General features: G+C 37.4%; 1 protein-coding gene across 1 annotated transcript in view; it reads right to left on the bottom strand.

Annotated features, from left to right (window-relative positions):
• Positions 1 to 6,441: 6,441 nt before the first annotated feature.
• Positions 6,442 to 13,358, bottom strand: part of LOC149191256 (carotenoid 9,10(9',10')-cleavage dioxygenase 1-like) — a 58,796-nt gene continuing 51,879 nt past the window's right edge. Inside the window, exons 5-6 of the mRNA XM_089406210.1 lie at positions 6,707 to 6,806; positions 6,442 to 6,573 (exon numbers count right to left, since the gene is read on the bottom strand). Coding sequence (XP_089262336.1) covers positions 6,497 to 6,573; positions 6,707 to 6,806 — 177 coding nt within the window. The 3' untranslated portion in view covers positions 6,442 to 6,496. The remainder of the gene's footprint in view (positions 6,574 to 6,706; positions 6,807 to 13,358) is intronic.

Below are 13,358 nucleotides of genomic sequence, written 5' to 3' on the forward strand. Positions count from 1 at the left end.
AAATTTCAAGCTTATTCATTAATATTGGACTTGATATCAGCTGCAAACCGTCAGGAAAATGGGTTTCTGCATATATCAAGATGTGCGTTAATAAAGCACTTTGAGATTTCTGGATGAAAGTTGCAGCGAGTGCATTACAGATCCTTGTACAAGATGAAGGTAGCAGCCTATTAAATGTGTCAAGATATCTCAAAAGCGTATCCTATAATCGTATTGTAAGCAAAGGCGAAAGGGGATATACAACTTTCTCCTCTATCTTGTATATCATGCTGCATTCAAACTATAATACATTCCCACGCCATAGACACATTCCCTGGTTCACACAACTTGTAACTCTCATACCAGTTCTTGATTTCTTCTCATATGCCTTCAAAAGTGCATTGGCATTTTATATGGGTCGATGCATGTGGTTCAAACACATATGGGTTTTGGCTAGCTAATATGGCAGTTGATTATATGTTGCGTTGAATTGGTTCGACTTGCCCATATTCTTATTAGATGTCGGATGTTTTATTTCCATGCCATGAAGTGTCTTTACATCTGCCCTGAACTTTACGTGTGGGGGTGAGCTGCCTTCTATGAAGTCTGACTGGAGAACGGTGGGAGGCTTGGCGGTATTGGCAATAGCAGCGTTGGATGAGTCATGGGGACTTCCTGTGTGGTTCGAAGTGGTTTCCGGATTCAGATGCCTTGCGTTGAATAATTTAAGCCTCTACCTTGTGTTGGTCGTTGGAGTATTGTTAAAGGTTGTTCCATTTATATATGTTGTGAACCTTTGATGAGAGATTATATGTGTGTTGGATTATTTCTGATGACGGTGTTCTCTCTGCGTTAAATGGGTGCATTTGGTAATGGTATTCAGTTCTGAGAGGCATCGTTGGAACCAACATTAAACCACCTTCTTGTGGGATCTCAAAAGGCCAAGGGTGAGGGGCATCACAGGGGCGGTGCTAGATCTACTTCTTGCTTCCATTTTTAAGTCGTTTCCCACAACCAATACCATTTTAAAGCCACCCATAGCTTCTGCAATCTTCTCGATTTCGTGAATTTCAATTTTTTCCATCACACTGAGGTAAGGCATTAACAGAGGCAATGGAAGTCTGAAATGTCTACCCAAATTGTAACCTAGTCCAAGACATCTAGCACCGACTGCCAGAATTTTCAGCCACGTAAGATCCATTGTTTTTCGTCCTTGAATATCTGCGAACATTTTACAAAAGAAAAAGTGAACACTCCTTTTTGTTTCTCAAATTATGCTCAAATTCCGATCCTTGAATCCAAATGCTGAATAATTAGTCTTTGCGGCCAAACGTTCAACAAATCCTGTAATAACGTTGTGTGCAAATCCTTAGACTTGATTATGTAAAGGATCTCACCGCTTTTAGTGAGCCCACGTTCCCTACTGTCGATTTCTGAAGCGGAACTACAGTAAGTTTTTGCATCCTCATTGTGCTCAATTCATGAAGGCTCTTTGCAGTTAATCTTCTGGGGTGTGTTTACAGAGTGTCATTTCATTATTAAGAGTCAGTTGATGCTACAAATGTCATTGTTGGATTTTTCTCTTCATATATATTGGTTGACATTGAATCGTGATTCGTTGATTGTTGAAGCGTGGGGTTACCAAAATGGCTCAGATTGACCCTTTGTTAGAGTTATTAAGAGCTCTAATCATGTCTATTACTGAAAGCACAGTTAAAGTCAGCAAAGACACTCTCACAGATATTCAAATCTGTCTACAATATGCACAAGAAAACATTGAATTTTTGAAACTCGAATCACAGCTACAACGAGACGGGTTACAACAATGTAAGCATCATTTCGAACCTGTTTCTATTTAGAACATTGAGATAAACTCCCATCAACAACAAGAATATAAAGTTAAGGTTGATTCACATTCAGTGCCTAGTTCAAGAGTGGATTTTCATGTAGAAGCAGAAACTCAGCATACGCTTCCCAAGCCCATCATCAAACCTTGGGAAGAGCTTGTCCATAACAAGCAAAAAACTGGTCTTGGATATGAAAAGGATGTGTCCTTTCATATTCCATACTATTCCAAGTCCTTTCAATTTCAAAGTGTTGGGTTTCTTCATGATAGTTCACCTTCATCTGTCTCATATTCTGGTTTTCTTCCACAATAGATTGTGAAATGCCAACATTATGACCGAGTTGGCCATATGAAAGATCACTGTTTTGATCTTCATCCATGTGAGCACTGTCATAAAACCTCTCATTCTTCAAACAAATGCTTCAAAATCAAGCCTCCTGCAAGAACACAGATTCATCTTGGATGGATCGCTTCTTAGCAATGGGCCTCAACAGCCAAGAAGATATTCCAGTCATATGTCAGAACTTGTTCGAGAGTATTGAACAGTCTTGCATTTGAGTTTTCGCCATCTTCTCACCTTGTATCTGACAGGGGGGGAATGATGGTCATATACAAGTTTCAAAGCCACATCAAGCAAGCTTGAGCCACAATCTGCCATACCAGATTCAGAGATGTAGCCAGAGACAGAGATGCCCCTACGCATGCCTTTGGTTGGTGGTCAGCCTTAAGCCATCTATGCGGGGTTGAGACCTCCCTTTTCATGTTGAGCCTCTCCGTCTTCAAAGAATTGGGGACACTTCCTATAGCAGAAGATTCCATCTTCTTTCCAAACTTGTAAGAGTTCCAAGAACTGCACTAAGTGTTCCAGTGTTGGTGGTCATCCTTAAACCACCACCTTATGCCAACATTTCATAGAGCACATTCAGCCTAGTGTTGCCATGCATTTTTCCACATTTTGTATTACAACTCTCTTCTTGGACTCACACATACCCCTCTGGATTAAGGAGGGGAATGTTGGACACCTAATCCTCTAAGGGTTATGGTGTGGAAGATAAACAGTCTAAGGGAGTCCAAGAGACCTTGGAATATGAAACCAAGGGTCATATGAATGCAATATAAATGTATATCTCTGTCAATAGAAACACAATTCATTGTTTTATCATTCATGTCTGCTCACATTCCATGTGTTCAACAGAAAGATTATGTACTGGGCTCATTGTACTCTCTGCTTAAACATTTTATGACAATCTAATAAGAAGAAGATTTGAAAGGGTTTTCCCCCTAGTGGGGTTTTTCCCTGGTCTTTGACCAATCTAGTGTCTCTTATGGTTGTGCTATTGTCTCCTTTATCATTGCATATATTGTTCTATCTTCAGTTCCTGCTTATGATTGGAAATATTGTTAATGATTGGATGCATTTCTTAATGAAGATTTGAATTGGGCTGAAGTAATTGAAACAACATATAACAATATGAAAAAATAACAAGTAGAGCATGCCATGGATGAAAAAGAAGGCATTGTGGCAGAGACTCTTTCCAAAGGGAGTATGAGGTGCAGGGTAGCAATCTCAATTATGGAATGGTTGACTGATTGACTAAGCTTGCACATCCCTCAACATTGCGATATAGGGCAACACGAGTGATAAGGTTGTTTTGCAGAGGAGAATTCAAACTCCATGAGTTGTCGAAAGACTTTGACTTCATGAGGTTGCTTAAGAATACCACAGTTTGGGGTCCTGAAATTCTTTGGATAGGGGGATGGCTTCACCATATGACAAAGTTTGACGGAATGATTGATAATTTTCTAGTGCTATAGCAGGAGTACAGTGGATCTTTCTTCAAATCCATTTGGGGTCCAGGGATTGGACTTGGCGTAAAAGTGTCGGAATATAGACAACAAGGAGTCTTCAAGCTCATATGGAATCCCAAAATACAGATTTGGATTGCTTGGGAGGTAAGTAATCTCGAGAAGGGAGGACTGTAATGTCCCCTTTTGAGGAGGTCCAGTTAATTATTCATTATCACCTAGGAAATAAAACAAAATTATAAAGTGTAATGAATAACTAAAAAATTAGATTAATTATTAAAAAACATGGGATATTATTCGATAACCCATCGTATTTTGGTGCCCCTAACTTTAAAAGGAGATGAGAGCTCACTTCTTCAGCATGCATTTTCGATTACGGTCTTTTTATTGAGTTGAGCTTTTGGAGCTAGTATAGGTGAGAGCCCATATGAAAGAGGCTTAGTTTTGGTGGTAAATGATCCACCCTAGCTTAACTAGTCATGGGGCTTCAATATTGAGACCATATACCCTAGCCACTTGAAAAAGGAGGGATCAAATCAGATCCACTTACTAGGGCTTAACATGGAGATCACGAGGAGAGGTCAATCAAATCTCTCACAGGTGCATAACGCTTGGAGAAGCAGGATAAAGGAGGCCAAATTCCATGTTTACTGCATTCATCTTTGGAGGCCACAACATTAGCTTATTATCCATCCAAGCATGCCATATAGTAGGGGGTATTTAATATTTATAGATTTGTTCCAGCTTCTGAAACTAAAGCATTGGCATGTAATCTCATATTTATTTTAATAAAAATAATGCTGAGTTTTTGATAAGTATTATGCTTTGAGTTCTCTTTCTATATGCAAACTGCCATGGTTATAGTTGCTTATTTTCTTTGCATAAGAAGAAAAACTATTGTCCTAACTGTTGGACGAAATCCCTTAATCAAGATTTATAGAAGGTTCGATAAAAATAGGCATATTCTTAAGAGGGATATTGCAGGGTCCCAAAATCCATTGAAATTCACTAATAGGAGACATTGTTGTCCTATCTATTTGATGAAATCCTTTAATCAAAATTTATAGAAGGGTCGATAAAAATAGGCATATTCTTAAGAGGAATATTACAGTGTCCCCAAATCCATTGAAATTCACTAAAGGGGACATTACAACTTACCAAACCAACAAAAGAAAGAAGGGATGAAACCATAGAATGTCTTCCTTCCAAGAGGTAGAATTACAAAAAGTGACTTGTCATCCACATAATGAACGAGACTAAGTCAAGTTACAAGTAAAGTATGCCAGATGTACATAAAATGCTCTAGCAAAGGAGACACCCCACAAAAGAGAGGTTGACTTGGAGTATAAGCTCAACATTGCCTTGAGAATGCATAGTACAAGTGTCGAATCATGGTGCAGAAATCATCCAAGCAAGAATTAAGCTGATATCTAGCATCCAAAGGTGGAATGGCCTTGAGAATGGAGTGAAAAAGACCCCAGGAATTTGCTCCTATAATCATGCTCAAGAATCCTCAAATGGCGTCACCAAGGTATGACCATGACCATGCCCATATCTCAAACAAGGATCCTCCTTACAGGGTGGAAAGTGACCCTCCAAGTCAAAATAAGTTCCCAATGGCTAGCACGGCATCCACATGACTGAGGTCATCTCTCATATCAAGTGTTGAATAGCTCAAAATGTGATGAAATGAGAAAGCATTGTAGGATTCTCAGCATGGCATGTCAAGAGGAGAACCATGCAAGTGGAAACAACCCATAAGTTGCTTGAGTTACGTGAACTTCCTTGAGATCTATGAAACTACCTCGAGAAATGTGAACTATGTGACCAACTATAGAATCATCTTCAAGAGTCCATGGCCAAAGTGTGACAATACATAAGTTAGGGGGCTCCATGCTTAGGCATAAAATAAGTGAGCTTCCAAGAGGTATGACAACCTTCACAACATGAGCAACACTTTTACATTACATACAAAGAAGTGAGAGAGACTAAAATTTCCCCTAGATCATAAGTCCTAGCAGATCCATCCCAAGACCCCCAACATACCAACCTAGGTCATAAATGACCAACATGATGACAACTTAATGCCACCAAGGGGAAGTTAGCCTAAGCCATAAGAGCAAGGACTATCTTGCAATGGGGACTAAAACAATGGTCCATGACTGACCAGAAGGGGTTTGGAGATACCACCTAGGTCCCACACTGTTACATAGATCATCTGAGCATGGCCCAACATAATACAAGGGTACAATATGGCCACACTTTTGGCTTATCATGGTACAATGATACACATATAGGGTGCATGGAAATGAATCTCAGGTGTAACATACTAACAAGGCTCAAGCATACAACCCATCCTAATGATAAGTTCCTGCTAGTTCTCTTGCTATTAGTTGCATTGGGGGGAAAAACTGGTAATAAAGATGATAGTGTTATAAGGAATTTGTGTTCATCTAATACTTCTCAGACTCCTCATGGAGTAGGATGATGATCACAATGATTCCAATTATATCTAGGATGAACTATAAACTTCAGCATTTTATCTATATTTGTATCTTTGTATTCAACACTATTGTACTTAGCAATGGCTTTCACCTATTTTTGGTCACCTTGTTGAACATTAATAAAATTATCTCATCTTATCTTATCATCTAAGCATGTTCACATAGTAGGGGACATGTCTATATGCTGTCCTAGTATGATTTTTGAATTTTTCACATACAATGAAATCATTATAGTCAAAAAAATGTTAGACACAAGCTTCTGTGGAGCATTAAAAATATTGTTTGCTTTCAATCCAATTTCTAATTTAGGCTTCAACCTTGACCCTAGGTATTGGGAATATTATACAAATGAGGGGAAACATTAAGACATCTTACAAGGTTTTTCTCCTTCACTTAGAGCAAGAAGCCTTCCATGATGATAGACAAGAGCAGTGTTTCCTGCATAATAATAAAGAGTGATGAAGAAATCCATAACATATATAACATCATATTTTACTACAAATGACCTTGAAATGAAAAGAAAAAACACCTAGTAGAAACTTTTTTTATTTAAACCCAAAGTGAAACTTGCCTGTCCCCATTCCATACAAATCATCCAACACACCAAGTTTTATGCGTAAATCATATATTATTGAAGTCAACAATCCAAATAAGCCTTTCAAGTCACCAATCTGCATTATATGCATGTATATCAATTTTCCAATCAGTTTCTCTACAATGATGTTTTAATAATAATAATAATCTAAGTTAAGGTCACAGCCTAGACAAACACCAAATTGATGTATGAGGACCCCTTATTTGTGGGGAAATGAACCCCCTCCACACAGAGATTATGCAACTGAGAAATATATTTAATAGTCTTAAATTGTTAACCAAAAATAAGAGAATCCAAAACAGTGACATATGTCAGGGTTTGCATCTTAAATCCTCCATACTTCACCTTAAAAACTTCCCCCACCAAAAAAAACACGTAAATAGGAAAAAATACATCAATTTTAGAGGAACATTATAAATTTAAGAAAATGGAAACATTTGAAATTCAAGACAATACCTTTTTCAAGCTATCAAAAATGAACATTTTCATGTCTTCCAACAAACAAGCAATAAAAGAGCCTGGAATATATGGCACCTTGTTTGAGTTCAATTTTTTCATTGACAATTAAATGTCCTCATTTAAGCAATCCCCCGTCTCTCGCATTAATATCTTAAAGCAGAGAATGAAAACACAGAATGAATAGCATTATGTTATAGGATGTTTAGAAGATGGCACAAAGAAATTATCCAAGCAAATCTTGAGTTAAGATATTCATGGATCTCCAAGAATGAGAATAAACGTTTCCAAAAGGTTTAATATCTTGCACAGACAGGTATTATCCTTTCACACTTGACACTCCATGGAATGATCATAATTATTCTAGGTAAGATTAATGGTGAAGATACAATATCAGCTTTATGACACTCATACATCTTAGTTGCCAGGAAAAAGAAGAATCATGGACTGGCACAAAAAGAAAATGAAGGCCTATATCCATCGAGCTTATGCTTTCACATATCAAGGATTGAAACAACTCTGTGGATGATATGATAAGGTTCTTTAAAATGTATACTTAACATATGATGATTAGATATATGATATGCATGTAACATTTTTATTTCTGTGTTTAAGGGAAGCAGATCCAACTAAACATTTGTGCTGAAATGTTCTTTAATCATGATCAAGTCAAATATTTTCAAAGATTTGAAACACTAGAAAGAGATGCAATTTAACTTCAGCAAGACCAATGCAAGAGACAATTGTAAAAATGTTAAGTTATGGTATGTTCTATGCTTATAACAGTTTACTTCTTTTTTCTTATTATATTCCACAGATTAGCAATCACATGTACATAAAGTAAAGTGCAGATAGAACATCAAACGATCGACAGAAAACAAGCCAAGACAAGAGACACAAGATGTGGCGGCTAGCCAGGAACAAACCCCACAATGTGTGGGGAAACCCTTTGATCAAATCTTCTTTTGTCTTCAATAATTCAGCAGAGAGAAATAGTACAATAAATCTGATTCATATCAGTAGTGGCAAACCCTAGATCAGCAGCATTAGCATTAGCGGCTTCATCATCAAACTAGGGCAGACGATATCTCACAAACCGACCGTTGGATCGGCTTGATTTCACCACCAAACGTTGCGGCTTCCAGAGGAGGTTCAGATGAACCTACAGCATAGTTCAGATGAAGAGATCTTCTAGTCCACGCAAGTCAATCTTTACTTCTGCAGTTGCAGCTTCAGTTTCCACATCTTCCGGCTTCAAACTAGGGTAGTCAATATCTTGCAAACCGTCCATCGGATTGACTTGATTCCACCACCAAAAGTTGTGGTTTTCAGAGGAGGTTCAGATGAACCTACAACACAATTTAGATGAAAAGATCTTCTATTCCACGAAGGTCAATCTTTACTTTTGCAGTTGCAGCTTCAGGTTCAACAGCTTCCGACTTCAAACTAGGGCAGTCGATATCTTGCAAACCGTCCGTCGGATTGACTTGATTCCACCACCAAAAGTTGTGGCTTTCAGAGGAGGTTCAGATGAACCTACAACGCAATTCAGATGAGGAGATCTTATAGTCCACACAGGTCAATCTTTACTTCTGCAGTTGCAGCTTCAGGTTCAACAGCTTCCGGCTTCACATGTGTGAGAGAGAGACCATTTTCTGTGCAGTAGAGAAGAGACTCTTTTCTGCGCAGTAGAGAGAGAGAGATGTGATGAGATGAGTGAGTCCAAATGAGGAAAATTCCTCCTATATTTATACACAACGTTGGTGTTTGAATAGATGTGACTGTTGGGCTTCTGAGCCTACATGAGTTGTAGGTCGGTTTGATAATAATTCCATAATCAAAATAAATTCATATCTCCATGAATACTTATCGGAATTGGATGATATTTATATCAATCCTACACCTCTCGACGAGAGGAATCTAATAAAAATACTATCAGCCATGAATAAGATGACCCACATGAATTTTTTCCCTGGTTGCCAATTTTAACAAAAAAACAATCATTTCGTCGGTGTCATATTGAATACATATACAGGATGCTCAACAAAAACAAAGATTCTATTGTAGTAAGTAGAAGTCTATAGCTATGTTTACATCTAAATCTATGCACAATTTTAAATTTTTTATTGCCATGGAGTAGATTGGCAAGACAATACGCTTTTTATGCATGTAGGATTTTTTTATTGCCATGGAGTAGATTGGTAAGACAATACGTTTGTTATGCACATAAGATTAAAAAAGGTGCACAAGGGAAAGAAAATAAGGATACACTCCAGCTTAATTCCAACAGGGTGACAAGTAGCATAGAGCGGATACGTTTTGCCAATGGTTGTCACCTTGGTAGCAAGTCATAACTAGTAACTACTAGTTCATATAAGAACTTACATAGATCATATTCTGAGGGACATTGTCCTTTGATTATAGTATAGTAGGAAATCCTAAAGGTATTGCTTCTCAAAAATAGTAGGACAAACATTGAAGGAAATAATGGAATGGTGGGAAGTCTGAAATGGAAGAGAGAGAGTAAAACTCATATCAGTGTTGGTACCTATTACCACATAATCTAGCAAGGCCCGAAGGGGGTGGGGGGGTGTTGGACCCCGTTTTTGTCTCTGCTCATACACTTTTCATGCTACCTTTTGCCCTGTTTTGACCTACAGTTGAACTCTTTTCATGTCATTTTGACCTCCTTGTGCCTGGACTATACCTAATTCCCACCCAAGGTAAAAAAGGTGTTGTTTTAGCTATTTCGATGATCAATATTAGGTAGTTGATTGTGTGCTTATTGTTTACTAATCATTATGGGTGATAGATGTGAAGATTGCTCTCACAGGGACCCAAGACTTTAGCATCAAAAGAGAATTTTGCACTCAGAGAAGGAACTGCACTTAAGGCAGCAATCTAGAATTGCACTCCAGGAAATTACACTTGAAGATTTGCACTTAAGGATGAGCACGATGGTCAACATGACCTCATCAAAGTAAACAAGAAAGATTGATGCTTCTTATGCATAATAGCCAACTTTCAGCTTCCAAAACAGAATTCAGTCTTATCATTTAGATCTTGTATGGAAAACTATTGATTGCTAAGCCTAGATTAGAATGGAAATCCGATTGGCATCTCCATGATTTGATTTTTACTAATTGTAATATGTAAACTGGATTATAAATCCTGTAGAAACAATGTAGAACGGGATAGATAGCTACACGCATCCATACTGAGGAATTGAAGTTCTTTTGTTATTGTTCTACTGAGATTTTTATCAATGGAAATGATCTTTGCCTTGGTTTTGCGTTGAAGAGGAAATCATGATTGCAAGAACTGCAAATGTTTGATTTAGTTATTTGATTCTCTTCATTTTACTGTAAGTTTCATACCCGGTAGTGGTAAGGGCCCACCACCACTAGGCAATTTAATTCTGTAGCTAGTAGTCGATTTGATTGCTTTAAGTTTTAATTTATTCCTCTGAATTGTTATGAAAATAATTTAAATTTAGTTTCCAGCGTTTGATTGATTTGTTTTACCAGAGCTTTCGAATTCATAATAGCGTTCTGGCATTTGTGTTGGTTTCTGAGTGAGCTAGTTTTCAGAAGATTGGATTTGGTTAGATGGTGTTGTTGCACAGATTGTCACGACAACGCTCAGACCGGGGGCTATCACTCTGATCCTCGATCTGTCCATTTAAGTCGTCTCCCGAGGCTAAGGGGGTAGACCCTATGGGATGAATGAAGACCAACTGTGGAGCAGTTGGGTTGGGAGACACAACAAGGCAACTTAGCACTTGATTGATTTAGAAATTAATGTACCAGTGCCTTATGGAGTTAATGATTAAATGATTATTTATTAAATGTTGCAGAAGTATAAACCATGTAAAACAATCATTTATCATCAAATAACCCAAGCAGAATGCAAGATATTCAACAGATGCACAACGCCTTAATAAGGATCCAGCAATTAAATTTTAAAAGATAAAAAGCTTTAAGCAACCACGAAATTTAAATGCTGACCAGATTTCAAATAGTTAATCTCCAAATATAAACATTTAAAGCACATTTAACTATACCATAACAGAAAAACGACTTTAAAAAGAATTTCCAATTTTAAATTAGTCTTTTTTCATAAATTTTTTAAATTTTTTTTTATATATTTTTATAAAATTCTAAGCTAAAAATCAAAATAGAACAATTAAAATCCTAAATTAAAAAACCAAAGTCTAATCTAGAATCCTAAAAGAACCCTTTTATGATTTTATTAATTTTTTTTTTTTGTTAATTTTTTATGATTTTAAAATTCTAAATTTAAAACTAAACTAAAATCTAAAAACCTAAACTATAGAACAAAATCCTAAATAAGGACTAACTTTTTTATGCTTTTGATTTTTTAATTTTTTGTTTATTATATATTTTTTATGATTTTTATATTTTATGATTTTTGATTTATTAAAAAAAATAAAAATAAAACAAAACTAAATTCTAAATAAACTAAATGAAACTTTAAAATTTTTAAACTAAACTAAATAAATATATACAATTAAAAAAAATGAAATCAAAAAACTAAAAGCTACGCTAGCGGCTAGAATTAAAAGAATGAACATCTGATCTATAACTAAAATTAAATCTAAATCTAATTAAAATTTAAATTTAAATGAAACAGAACTTTACAAAAACTTTGAAATACAAAATGACACTATATATCCTAAATGGAAATATGGAAAAAAATCAAAACATAACCCTAGTTCTAACATATACCCACAAGCATACGTAAATAAAAGAAGAAAAAGAACACGCCTTTTTTATTTTTCTTTGCAGGTTGAAGGCGATGAGGAAGGGAAAGAAAACGCGCAAGTAAGGTTTGCAGACAGGGAGCTCGATGGTAAGAGCACGATGGAAGAATGAGTTGGACGAGATGATGGGGATGCTGAGAAAGGGGCACGCAGGATCAGCAGCGGATTGAGGGCAGCGTGGAGAGGCTCTGGACAGTGGTTGAGGAGCAGCTGCGTGGAATGGACTGCGATGAAGTGGATTCACATGGAGTTGAAGGATAGGCAGTGGAGCTGAAAGATACTAGTGCAGCAGTTGAAATAGACGCAGTTTTTTTTTTATTGTGTTTGCAGACCTGCAATGAAGATATGGAACAACGAGCAAAGGAAAGGAGAGGAATGGGTTGCGTGTATGAGCAGGAAGCGCACAGGAGTGGTACGCACAGGAGGGGATATGGATAGGGTATCGATGACATGGTTGCAAGTTGATGATGCGTAGGATGGACGTGGGCTGAGGACGTTGGAGTAGCAACATGTAGGCAATGACATAGCAAGGGTTTCGAAGAACATCGATGAGGGAAGTTGCAATCTGCGTGAGAGTGATTAGACGCAGATCTGGAGCTGTGGAGATCACGCATAGATGAGCCAGATTAAGCAGCGAGGAAGGGAGAAACACGTGGGTAGGCAGAGCGAAGAGTATGGCTGCGTGGGATTTTTGGTAGCAGATGATGAATGCGTGGAAGATATGGGAGCTGCGGAATGGAGTGGAATGAGATCGCTCGCTGCGGAATGGAGTGAGATGGCCAACATGGGCAGAAATAATGGATGCCACGAGATTTTGCTGCGTGGGAATTTTACACAGCCTGCTTTAAAAAATTTCAAAATTTTTCTCCAAAAAACACAATGAAACCCCAAGCAACAGAACTGTACACCTGCCAAAAACTAGTTCTGAAACAAATATTCCTGCTAGAGCTGATCCTGAGGCCAGATCTTACCCTCCAAGGCCTAAATCTGGCTTCAAACGAAAATTTCTTCTCAGAGCTGCAACCCGAAATGGCAAAAACAGAAAACCCAGAAGTAAAATGTGCAAGAAACAAAACTGAAAACCCTAAACCAGCTAAAAATTCACAATATTTACAGATTTTCGACTCTTAAGCAGCCAGATTTGTCAATAATCACAGTAATATTTTCAGAATTTAAATTTAATGTGAGATACTTCAGAAAACCCTTCATGCATTCATAAAAAAAAATTCAAATTCAAATGATAAGCCCAGAATCAAAACTGGCTGGGCTCTTTCAGAAAACACAATCCGGGAGTTGTCTGGTTCAGCCGAGAACTTCCCCGAACGCCCGGTAATCTAAAAACTAAGATTTCCTACACAGCTTAAAATCAACCATTAACATACAGGAAAT

Source organism: Pinus tabuliformis, chromosome 2_2, assembly GCF_031772625.1.
Source record: "Pinus tabuliformis cultivar Carrire ecotype Pingquan chromosome 2_2, CPIR1, whole genome shotgun sequence".
Taxonomy (NCBI): Eukaryota; Viridiplantae; Streptophyta; class Pinopsida; order Pinales; family Pinaceae; genus Pinus; species Pinus tabuliformis.